We start from the raw sequence: 13314 nt of genomic DNA on the forward strand, positions 1-13314 counted from the left end.
TTATATTTCTCAGAAACATTCTGGTCATCTGTTAGGAAATGTTCAGTTCTGTTTTCAGTTTTTGAATTTATTTTTCTTCCTTCCACTGCTGCCATGCTTCAGAGTATGCAAGGTGCCCTCGGCAATTTGTACAGATTGGCATTGGAGCTGAATATTCCATACTCTTGTGGTCTTTAGCACATTGAGTATAGGCAGGGTTACCATGATAGGATGTTTATGAGTGCTTGTACTTTTGACACTTAAAACACTCAGCAAATTTGGAATGTAAATCCTAACTGAGCAGTTTAAGTAGCTTGCCTTGATGCAAGCTGGAGGCTTTAGGGTGTTAAATGTAAGGATGAGAAGTCAAGTAGGAATCAGATTCTCATCCTTTCGAATAAATATTTGCTTTACACCTGTCATTCCTTGATCTTTTAATTCAGAGTAGATCTCTTCTTCAGAGATGTGAAAAGTTTGGTTTTACGTGGGGCTATGCTGACAGGTATTTCCCCCCCCCCATTGAGGTCATGCCTTTCACATGAAGTTTCCATTAAAAGATCTCCAGGTTGTAGCCTTCTCTTAGATTATGGGGATAGAGCTACCCTTCTAATCCTTTCTGGATTAAGGGCAACATTTTCCCAATTTCCTGCTCTCCGATGGAATGGATTACGATGAAAAATGGTGTCACCAGTTGTAGTTTTTCCTCAATTCAGGGTATTTTGCAGAAGTATTATCAGTATCACCTGATCGGTTAGGTGGGGGACTTTTTTGGAGGCTGCAGAAAAAGAGAATGAATTTAAATTACTCATGAGAGAAAAATAAGATGCTCTAAGTACCTCGCTCACCATGGAGCCCTACGAAAGGACACCCACTCAGGAAATAGCAGGTAATGCGCACACAAATGGGATGTCAAATTCTCTTAGAGCATCATACCCACATTTACGATATATCTTGATCCCATCCCAAGACCAAAGGAGGGAGACTTATTGGAATACAGTGATCCCCGTTGGGCTGGTCTGGGATCTCCTGTCTTCCTGTAGTAGAGGCCAAAGTGGTGTTTAAGGCTTGGGCCCCCCTCACCCACCAAGATTCCCTTTTCTGAGTTCCCATCGGTCACGGAGTAAGGATCCCAGCGATGCTAATCTTAAAGGCCAGCAGTGTCACTGGGGATCCTCTTGCCGCATACAGGTGCCAACACTGAGGGGTTCGAAGTATAAGAGCCATGCAACTCATTAAGGATTTCACAATATGAGATGTTGTTTAATGATGCCTTATTGAAAAATTTTGGTTTGCTTCAAATTCAGCTATGTTACATTGATGTATACAAACAACATTTTTTTTTTTATGAAAACCCCAAACACGAAAGGTATCAAAACCTATAGTACTTAGTACCGTGCATGGGTTGAAGGAGAAGTATGGGGGGAAGGGGATGCCGGAAACTTTGCTCTAGAGACTAAACATGGGTTTCACCACTTCAAGCCTCCAATAAGCAAAGTGGTGGTATTTCACCGGTTGATGAAAGTCATCTACCACCTACTACATCATAGTCTGAATTTTTTCATAACTTGAGGCTTTATAGCCCTTAATATTTATTAGATTTCAATGTTTAAGAAGCTTTTAAGTCATAAACTAACTTTTTAATTTGGATACTAAGAAGTTGCTCAGTAAAAGGAGGTCAATAATTCAGTTATTTATTCAAACATCTCAGGCCAATGTTCTAATTAGGTGGTATTTATAATTAAAGTGGCAGCCATCTTGTTTCAAGATTGGATTGAAATAAAACCTACGGAGGCACCTAGTGGGAGTGCTACTCATAATTTGTGTTGTGGCTACTTTGTTTCAAGAAGGTAGTCTGAAACGAAACTGGGGCAGACCTTGTTTCCTTAGGGCATTTACACACATTACATAAATTTAGTTTGTGTTAGAATGTAATTTTAATTATGAATAGTATTTATAACAGGAGTAGTGGCCATCTTATTTCAGGATGGTGGGGTTTAAAAAAAAAAACACCGTCTGCACTAGAAATTTGGTTTGAATTGGCTGCTAAATACAAGCGTTCAAAATTGGGTGGCAACTTTAATTTCAATAGTGCAGAGAGAAATGAAATTGTCCACATGATTACTAGGACATCACATGTTTTGTAAATTTAGTCTGTATCATACTATACACAAAATTAAGTGTGTAGTGCTTATAATTGGATTGACAGCCATCTTGTACCACGATGGACTGATACCAATTACTCTGACATCTATTAAATCAGGGGTCTTCAACCTTAGAGCACTCAAAATTTACTTTTCATTTATAATGTTACCAAAGAGCTACTTTTATTAATTAAATTATTGTACACCTAAAAGAACCCAGCGTAACGTATGCCATCGGCATCACATGACTCAGCAAATGGGTTAACTTGTCACAGCATCACATCCAATTGTTGCATTACTTCGGCCATACACCCTTGGTTTGATTGTTTTTCAAGCCATTTTGTTGTTACTTCAGCAGGATCGAAATATAAAGTTTCCATATCCTGGCTTATTTGCCTTGTTTGGATATAGCAGTGAGACCAAATGGTAAATCTGGCTGTGTATTCTAAAACAGTAAGGATCATTTCCAGGCAGTGATTTAATCTCTGCACCTATTGATGTGAATACAATTGCCGAGTTTTACTTTGTCAAATGTTCTCTGTAGTTATTTGCTTCACGTGTATCCCCTGTAACCAGTTCTCGTAATAGAGTAGATGTCTCAGACAGTGGGTCTAGTGAAACCTTTCCATCATGACAGCATTTAGTGTATTTATTTGATGTGTTTAACTCATGTCCCCAATATCTTGCATTGCAATACTCAATTATAACACACATTTCCTGTCATGCTTTATTTGATTAGTCCTACGGTGTTTTGCCCGTCTTCTCATTTCCAATCTTGCTTCTCTTTCTTCAATGTTTTCTGTCCATCTTCATAGTCATAGAGTCTCGTTTCAGTCTCTTAGATCTCTCCTCTATTTCATTAGCATTCCTTCTACGTTTCCTCAAAGTTCTTACACACTGTTCAGCCATTTTTACACTTCTTAAAACTTAGAATGGTTTCTTAAAATTGAAGACATAAAACAGACATTTAAAATAAACATATATTAATAGCTTTCAGGCAGAGGTTGCCTTTCTTCAGTCGAAGAAAAACGTTAATATAAAAATTAATTAAGAATGCCAGGTATGGTGGTCATGCAATGTCAACCGCGTGAACGGGTACTGGTAACAGTTAGCATTAGAAAGCAGCTTATATAGCATCGGCAAACCCCCCCCCCCTTATTTCACCCATCCACTCACTCCAAATGTTTGTCAAGTTCTGCCTTGAATCTATTTAAGCTATCAACTTCTACGACAGATGGAAGTTTGTTCCACCAATCAACCACCTGCTGGCTAAAGGCAAACTTCCGTACATCGATCCTACAACTGTCTTTCCTCAATTTGAATTTATGCCTTCTCAGGTGATTATTCTGAGCAAGAGGAAGAATCCCATCTGCATTGAGCATGCTCAAACCATTCAAGGCTTTATACACCTCAATCATATCACCTCGCAGGTGCCTAGTCTCCAGACACTGTAATTTGCAAAACTTAAGCCTTTCTTCGTAAGAGCAACTCTGTTCCATTCACTAATCTTGTTGCCCATCTCTGTACTCGTTCCAACAGCCCTACATCTTTCTTAAAGTGAGGCCTCCAGACCTGTATACAGTACTCAAGGTGTGTCCTGACCATTGCCTTATACAAGAGAATTAATCACCTCCTTATCCCTGCTATAAACATTCCTGTATGTCATTGACAAGACTCCATGAGCTACTCTTGCAGACCATCTGCACTGCTCAGAAAACTTCATATCTGCCTGCACAATCACCCCCAGGTCCTTTTCATTCTCTACCACTGTCAGCGTGGTACCACAGAGTTGATATGTTACTCTGGGATTTTTGCTTCCCATATGTAGTATTTTACATTTGCCAATGTTAAACTTCATTTGCCACCTCTCAGCCCATAAAGTTGGAAAATTTGGGCAGCATACCCAAGAATTTTATATATATAGATTGAATAATTAACATAAATATAGTTTTAACATATGCGAAAAATAATTATAATTTTTATAATATTTTAAGTGTATTTTTACTTGTTGGCAGAAAACAGGTAGGTATTTTTTTTAAAGCAAGTTTTAAAAATATCTGTAACTTTTTTGATGAAAGTGTAAACTAATAATTATTATAAATAACTTGTAAATGAAACTTTTTATTGCTGTCAATAAGATGTTTGTCTGTTTGGCTGGTATGATGCTTTGTTTTCATAACATTCATACAACAAAATGTAGATATACACAAACATGTTGAGTCAAACAATGATTTCTGTTTCAAAGCTACATTCAGTGTTGGGATTCAAATAATTTAACAACCGGTTCGCTGCCCTAATGACCGTTCTAACTATAAAAAAACTATATACCGAAAGGTAGTTTATTATTTCATGCAGTTAATACTTAAATAAGAATAAAAGAAGTCCACAAAACTAGATTATGTTATAAGAGTTTTAAAATATTAATGAAAAAATATTAAATAATACCTGACAAAAAACAATAAAACTGTTATTTAAGATATTTCCATACTGCTTCTTGATTGGCGTCCTCACTTGCAATTTTCTTCACTTTTATCCGAGCACCATCGGCTGAGTGATTTATCTTTAACCATCTTTTCACTGTAGGAGTAGGATCCCATTCCTTTGAGGTAGGCCGATTAGACTAATAGTCATTGTGTTTGATATATTAGAAACAGTTAGGAGACTTCTCTTCTCTGAACATATTATGTTCATCTTTGAAAAACCCCTTTCCGCTTCTGCTGAACTTACAGCAATTGTTCTGACAATATTTTTAGCTCTTTGAACTCTTTCAGGAATTGTATAATTCTGGGAATTGTTTAAAATGTTTTCCATGAAATCTCGATAATCATTAATATCAATTTGGCAATTAAAAATGCCATTAAATACGAGCAATTGTTCTTCAGCTGCTTTCCATGGCTCCAAAAAATTGAGAAATTGTAATTTATTCCTATCTTGAAATTGGCCACAACTTGCTTTTAAATGTTCACAATCCATTAGTCTTTTTTTCAAATTCGTAACAATACGATTTGTTATTGTTATTTGGTTTTTAGGAGCATTAGCAACTAAGGCCATATTGCTCCGGGAAAATGCTGTGGTTATTCCCTGACCTTTCTGCATCTTCCATATTTGGTGGGCACGGGCTTGAACCCCTGTCTAATCAAGAAGAATGCGCTACGCACTGTGCTCCTGCCTACCTGGCTACAGAGACGCCAAATTTGTTACGATGTTTTCTACAAGTTTTTCCCGAGGAAGCCCGACAAATTTTATATTTTTGAAGGTTTCTGAATTCATAAACTTTTTTATTGTATGGATCCTTTTCCTTTCCAAGCATTTGAAATGCTTTAATAGATCTTATCACGAGTTTTTCAGCCTTTATTATGTCTATATTTCTTGCTTTCAGTGCATTTGAAAGAAGAGAAATTTCGTTTAAAATATCAATCATCAACCAAATCAGTTATAAAATATATATTTCCAAGATGGGCAGCCATACTTAAGTACTTTTTATTTGAATAAAAATAGTGATGTAGCGCTGGATAAGCGTGCCACACAGCTAGGGTTGACCTTAAACTACAGGCAGCCCATCTTGGTCCCAAAACCCTAAAAATCTTTATAATTTCAATTCCAAGTTGTTCGGATATTTTGGAAAGTTCAATTTGGTTCTTATTGGATTGATGAAAAATAGTATATATCTTATCAAAAAATATTTTAAAATGATTTACTTGCTTTATTTCCTTTATCGAATCATCTAAAAACAAGATGGAGGCGATGATTTAAACAGTGCCATATTATTATGTTTGGAAACTCTTTTGCAATCCTAGTGCTCACTCCAGATTTTCTCCCAAGCATAACACTGGCACCATTGGAGCAAAATCCTATTAAATTTTTTTCTAGGTAGTTCTTAGTAAGCCCAACATTATTTAAACTTTCCATAACTGAAGAACATATTGTCTCTGCGTCTTGTTTTTCCAATTCAACTATTTCAACGAAAATTGTTGGTGATGTAACTGAATCCTCAACTTTTAAGAAAAGTATAATAACTGATTTGCAGGATATCGCTGAAGCTTCGTCAATAATCAAACATATTTTCAGATAATTTTATTAAATATTTCTTTTTTAATATCATTTGCAATGAAATCAACTACTTTCACAGCAGTTTTACGAGAACGTAATCCTATTCCCATATCTAATCCATTTTTAATTTGCACTTCTATCTCATCTTCTATGTCTGAAAACGGTTTACATCTTTTTGCCAGGCTGGAAACTGTATTAAATACTCTACAAGTAGCACTTAAATATTTTTCATTCATCGTATCTATTACTTTTGTTATTGAATCCTGCTCACATTGTTTTAAGTTCTCTTTACAAATGTTATGAGCTTTTGATGAAAAATGTTCTTTCATTTTTTTCCTTAGAGAAGCTTGTTGTGCCTCTTTATTTTTCCCTGATGCCTCAATCTGAAAACATTTTCATTCTTTTGACACAAAACACTTTTCTCTTTTATAAAGTCATATTTTGCACAATACTCGCAACCTAACTTTTTGTTAAAAATTACCAGTCCGTCATATTTTTCTTTCAAATCGTTATATTGTTGCACTGTCCAGCATTCAGAAAGATTATTTTCAATAATTGACGTGCTGCTTTCTTCAAGTTGGAGTGGTTGTGCTTGTGACTGTTTTGTACCATCCAAGACCAATTCTGATATCAACAAATTCTGATTTTGGTTTCTTATTGAAAAAATCTGTCAAACTCTGTTGCCTCTTCATCCTTTTAAGGGCTACTGCAAAAAATTTTAAAAATGTTTTATTTTAATATATTATAGAGCAGGAGCGGATATGTGCCTATATATTTGAATATTTTTACTGATTCTGTCCACGTGTGGTCATATCATAAACTTTTATAAACAAAGCACTGTGCTTATACCACTGATAAACATCAGTCAGAACATAATTTTCTTAATTTTATCGATACTAAACGAAAATTTCTTGCTGAATTAATAAATGGCATAGGCTATGCAGATTAAATACGATAGAATAATGTGTACAACAAACCTGTTTGTCACGGGAAAGTTGTGATAAAAACATCTTAATTACCACGTGCACACTGGCATAAGGATTTCAACATGGAAGAACATTCTTCCACGGCTTCTGAAATGGGATAAGATAACCTTTGAAATCTATATTTCTATTGGTTCGTTGTGTCCTAGCTTCCTATTGTTTTTGTTGATCGGGGAACGCCAACGCACTCATAATATCTCATGTGAATTTAGGGTGTAACACAAAGCTGAAACAAACAACCAGGGGGTGACAGTGTGTCACCACCTGGTTGTTTGGCACTTTTTCTCTTTATGTTATATATTTGTTTACTTAAGTAACACTTAGGTCCTGAGGGAATAAAAATGTAGTATTTAATTAAAGGTATAATGGGTTTTATGAAATGAATAAATAAATATTACAAGCATAGTTCCATCTAATTTCTTTCACCTATGGATGGAATGAACATTACTATGGGCACTTGGAATACACTGTTGCGTAGATGAACGTTAAAAAAGAGTAAGGAATGTAAATTTGTGATTTCCACATTGGGTGGCTGCCCAGGCGCCCACCTTAGAGAGAACCCTGATCACAAGTGCCATTTTAACAACTGGTTTGCCGAACTCAACAAAAAATTAGGTATCGGTTCTACCGAACCGGTGCGAACTGGCTGAATCCCACCACTGGTTACATTTATTAATAAACTATAAGAATTTCTATCAGCAAAAGTACAAAATTGACTGCCCATGATTCTTGATTTCAACTCAATGTAATTTTGCAAGGAAATAGGGCTCCATTTCAAATTTATGGATCTGTTGAGAACATCTAATAAATACAGAACCAATCCTTTTAGGAATTCTACATAACCCCAGGGGCTCACATCTGGTGAGTATGGACTTAGCACACACCCAGGGTCCTGAGCTGGATAACAGCATTCTTCGCTCTTTTGGTGATTCCCTCCTCTCTCTCTCTCTCTCACACCCAGGGTCCTGAGCTGGATATCACCATTCTTCTCTCTTTTGATAATCCTCCCCCCCCCAGGGTACTCAAATTTTTTTTTGCAGGTGCAGCATAAGCCTCAGGCTCCCTTGCACCATATTGCTAATAATAATAATAAAAAAAATAAATCTGAACATGGCAGACACGTAATACAAGCGATGTCAACTTGAAATGGTTGTAGGTAGAATTTACATTCAGTACTCGTTCATTTCAATAAAAAGTGACAGAGATTAGGCTATGCTATGAGATCAACTTTAGGAAAGCCTTTGATTGACTGGCTGATTGCAATAAAATTGTTGGAAACTCCTGCACTAAATGGTCTTATCTAAATTTTTTAAGGTAAAAAGAAAGCTACAATAAACTTTTCTTTTATCCCAATTGGAGGTCCCTGCTGAGATCCAATCTTTTTGACTGTCACTTGCGATCCCTCAACCTTTGTACATTCACCAATTATTAAAAAAATAAATAAATAAACCAACAATGCCACTATCAACCAAAACAAAAAGGTGGCCAAAGCATATGTGATTGAACATTTATTTTGCATGAGTTCTGGTTGCCAAAAACTGTGGGCAATTTTTTGATCCCACGTGGCACTTAACTGTTAACAGCAAATGGCAAGTTACAACTGCCATTTTTACAAATAAATCTAATTCTCTCTCACAAAACTTTCCAGCGACGACCAACAAACTGAATTAACATAAATTTATTAAAATAAATAAATAATATCTACATAAAATACTAAAACAGATATAAAATAAAATAAAACGTTAAAATACAATAAAATATGGACAAAACTAATAAAATATATAGTATCTTTCGAGACGAAGTGCTGCTTAATCAGCTTAGTCAGTGAATGGTGTATTGCACCGTGTGTATGTATATATATATACATATTGGTTAAAACAGCAAAAGTCAACTGAGCATGATCATGCATCACGAGTCTGGTGTCGGTAGAGCAGAATTATGTATACGTGATGATCGCCAGCGCTCATCGCACTACAAAACAAGATTCGATAATGGGGTGCAAGTGCCCCAAGCCATGAGCGCTGGTGGTAATCACGTGAATAGTCAATGATTATTTATTTATTTTAAATTTATGTCAATTCAGTTTGTCGTTTGTAGCTAGAAAGTTTTGTGATATGCAACCTGAAGCTCAAGGCAATGTTTTCCAATGTCTTAATTTCTTCTTCTCTAATAGTTCCTAAGTAAATTTTATTGTTCAAATCATACTGAAATGCTGAATGTTTAATAGTGATAAACTGAATGTGAATAATATTCTGACACTGTACAAGTTAGATTTAAATAGTTTCTTAATAATTTAACAAATGAAGTTCAGCAGTACTGTACAAATTATTTTATTTGCTATTTTCAAATGGAATCCAAGCTCCCTGGCAAGACTGATGTCCCTTATAACAAATGTACAGAGAAGACAATTTTTTTTTTTAAGTTTAAACATTTTTTCCCCTTATGTGTAGTATTCAACACATTATGCTGTCTTCTTTTTACAATTACCTATCTACATATGATCCCGACACCCATAACATTGAGGTTATTTATTTAGTCTCTACTGGTATAGAAAATAGAAAAGCATGCAAATGAAAATTAATTCTGGATATCAGAACTGCATTAACACAGTACTCTATGTGTGTGTGTGTAAATACTACAGAAATAAGTGAATTAGTTACATTCAAAAAGTAATCTGTTCAATTTTAAAGCACTGCTCCATGCATAATTATTTTTTTAAAGGTAATCATTTACTATTAATAATGTGTTTAAAATTTAAAGAAACATATAAGCAAAAGTCTTGACTGAAGATTTTTTACTAAATACAAAACGTTCAATCTTGTTATAATTAAAATATAGTCCTGGTTATAAATATAAGAAAACCTTACATGAAAATTCAGTGGTCAAATAAGAATACCTATAAAATAATATAACCTTACAATAATTGTGTTTTACGGTATCCACTGCAGACCATATGTATAAAACAATATATATAGCGTTCCAACTCAACTATACAAGAGATGATCTCCCAACTTTCCTATAATATACTACACTGCAATTCCCTAATATTTATTTTAATAAACCCTTTACAAGGTGAAATGTATTAGTACAAATTTAGGATTAATTTATTACAATGTTTAAATTAGCATTAGTAAAATTTTTTAAGTCTCTTTACCTGTACACACATTGCCCACGCACAAGTGAATTTCCCAGTCTCTTGGGGCATATCACCATGCTCAAAGGTGTCATCTTGCTCTTCATTCTTCTCAGATCAAATTTTACAAATGTCAAAATCATTTAATTATTGGAAGATCACTGGAAAAAATATTTTACATTCCTAAACTTCCTGGACTGTTATGCACAATTCCTGATTGAGGAGAAATACTTTCTGGCAGCGAAACTAAATTGCTTTCCACTGCAGATGTTGATCCACTGTAATTTAAGCCCAAATTGCCAACATTTGATATTAATCCTAAAGAAAATAAATATTAAATAACCTAATAACATAATCCATATGCAAATCATTCAAACGAAATGCTTGTTTAAATATAACTATTTAATATAGGCCATTTTTATTATATTTCTAAGAAAGTAAGATACAGCAGAATGATATGTTAACACTAGTTAAAATTAGAGACAATGCATGAAGCTGGTAGAGGTGTGGTAGATACTGCTTAAGTTTACTTCTTGCAGTATAGCTTATAAAAAACTAATGATAACTTTAACCAGGAAAGCCCATAGTGTCCTATCAAACAAGGAAGTCATAATTCCACTGCATAAGGCAATTGCAAGACCTCATTAAAAAAATAAAATAAAAAAAAAAAAAATGGTGCGTGTACCCTGTACGCACAAAAGATTTTTGATGTGTAAACTTCTTTGACAACACCTACTAAATTTCGAACAGCTAGAACTGAAATCATGAACAATGTAATTTATGCTCACACCCACTACTTAGTCTACTGAATCAATGTTAGTAATAAATAGGATACAATGCCCCCCCCGCTTACTCTACCGAATCAATGTTTGGAGGAGGCTAGGCCAATAGCCTAATTACCCATTTAATTGCAGCCACTCGTTGAATAGTATGATTGCAACAATACAATACAACAATACTTAGGGCTGCACTCCCAAGCAACCCGACTTCAATAACAATTTGTATTGTTACAATCAATACTATCACATTGGATCATATTACTCTGTCATGCTTTGTCGCAAATTACACATGCAGCGCTATGAGATCTGCAAGAAATGACAGTATCCATGCATAATACCCTACCGAAAATATGACTTGGCTCAGGATCTCAAAGAGTACAAGCGTTAGATGGTAACGCTGTACATTCCATTTCGCAATGAGGAAACAGATTCTGTCAGAGATGAAATATGTATAGATCTATGACAACAACGAAGAGCCCATACTAGATCGTAAATTGTATCAATCGGAGTTGGACATTCACAAATCGATCGAAATATGTAAGACAACGTTGACCCTGAAAAAGCATGCGGTAATCACCTGCATAGCCTTGTAATGCGACTGCGAGAAGAAGACCCCTTTTGAAACTTTTATAATCATCCAAAGAGTGAGATGAATGAGGATCTAAAGCTCGCCACACTCAACCAACTCAGTGCAATTGCAAAGAAATGCAAAAACTTGATGACCAATGAGGACTTCTGCAACTTAATAAGAATGGCCAATAACAAACAAAAGATTCTACTCATACATGTAATTTGGAGTCTTATCTCCCAGTCACGAACTGATTCAAATATTCTTGACTGGCCCAGCTGGTTGCAGAAAACGTTTATGATTCGCCTCTTGATGGGAATATACAACCGCTTCAGTAATGCAGACAGGTACTGTAACACCTACATTACATGCACGTAAACTGGTAAAGTGCATGTAATGTAATGATTGTTTCTTGAATGTGCTCAGGCTGGTTTATGCCAGCTCTGAGCACATTCAAGATCACTGCCCTTAAGATATCCATTTCTCTGGTTATCAAAAGGTTTCTGCCATGGGTGGCAATGGTTTGCCCAAAGCCACCTAAGTGGCATGCCCCGAATCATAAACGTTTTTCTGCAACCAGTTGGTTCATTCCAGCTCTGAGTACATCCAAGATCATCTCCCATGACCCTTTGCTTTAAATGCCTTACTTTACTTTAAATTTTCAAAGGTATCCATCTCTCCAGTTACCAAAATTTTCTGCCACGGGTGGCAATGATTAGTCCAAAGCCACCTCTAAGTGGCATGCCGCGAATCAAACGTTTTTCTGCAACCAGCTGGTTTATGCCAGCTCTGAGCACATCCAAGATCACCTCCCACAATCTGATTGATCTCCCATCTCAACTCCGTTTTTCTTTGTTATGAAATGGAAATGATGTAAAATGACGCCATTTCTGCGTCGCAAAATCGTGACAAATTGATTTTACTTCCGTTCGAAATTTAGTAGGTAATATGCAAGGTCACCTTTCATGATCCTTTGCGCAATCTCCTATCCAAACTCTGATTTTCTTTGTTATGAAATGGAAATGACATCATTTCCGTGTTGCAAAATCGGGACAAATTGATTTTACTATCGTCCGAAATTTAGTAGGTGCCGCCAAAGATGTTTACACATCAGAAAGAAGGGACTTTGTGAAAGTGTCCAAAGATGGGCAGCCTGCATGGTGAGATCTACAATAGGGAAACCATATGAGGAAAGACTGATTATGTGGGCTACAGCACTTGGCAATCAGGCAGGATGTGACTGAAGTCTATAAGGCTTAGAAGGGGATAGTAAAACGAATGAAGGCAAAACTTCACTGTTATAAAGGATTAAAGAATAAAAATTGCCATAAATTCAAATTATGGGGAAGAGGTTTTTAAAATGGATTTTAAAATTTTATTTTAGCCAGCGAGTTGTGGGCTATTGGACAAAGTTATCTCAGTGGACTTCAAGCCAAAAGTTCAAAGAAATTCAAAGGTCAACTGGACAATTCCTTAGCCGAGGAAGGAAGCATATAATTAGTCTATTTTCTTTTCTACTTTTTATATATCTTTTATTATTTTTAGAGTTTCTGTATTTTGTTTGTTGCCATAACAGCTGATGTCAAGAAGGTATGTTATGAGATTCACAATGTTTCCAATTAGTGGGAAGATAAACCTAGGGAAACAAACCTAAATACGGTAGTCTGTCGAAATAATGGCA

At 35.5% G+C, this 13314-nt stretch overlaps 1 protein-coding gene across 4 annotated transcripts in view; it reads right to left on the minus strand.

Annotated features, from left to right (window-relative positions):
• Positions 1-9467: 9467 nt before the first annotated feature.
• The window catches only part of LOC150085792 (clathrin interactor 1-like), a 379846-nt gene continuing 375999 nt past the window's right edge, over positions 9468-13314 (minus strand). For 3 of the 4 annotated variants that reach the window (XM_090374252.1, XM_090374251.1, XM_090374253.1), the window contains exon 12: positions 9468-10604. In XM_090374252.1, the coding sequence (XP_090230378.1) occupies positions 10462-10604 (143 nt within the window). In that variant the 3' untranslated portion in view covers positions 9468-10461. The remainder of the gene's footprint in view (positions 10605-13314) is intronic. The other variant, XM_090374254.1, reaches the window with a different exon arrangement.

Source organism: Mastigoproctus giganteus, chromosome 5 (assembly GCF_048544385.1).
Source record: "Mastigoproctus giganteus isolate SK-2022 chromosome 5, ASM4854438v1, whole genome shotgun sequence".
NCBI lineage: Eukaryota > Metazoa > Arthropoda > Arachnida > Uropygi > Thelyphonidae > Mastigoproctus > Mastigoproctus giganteus.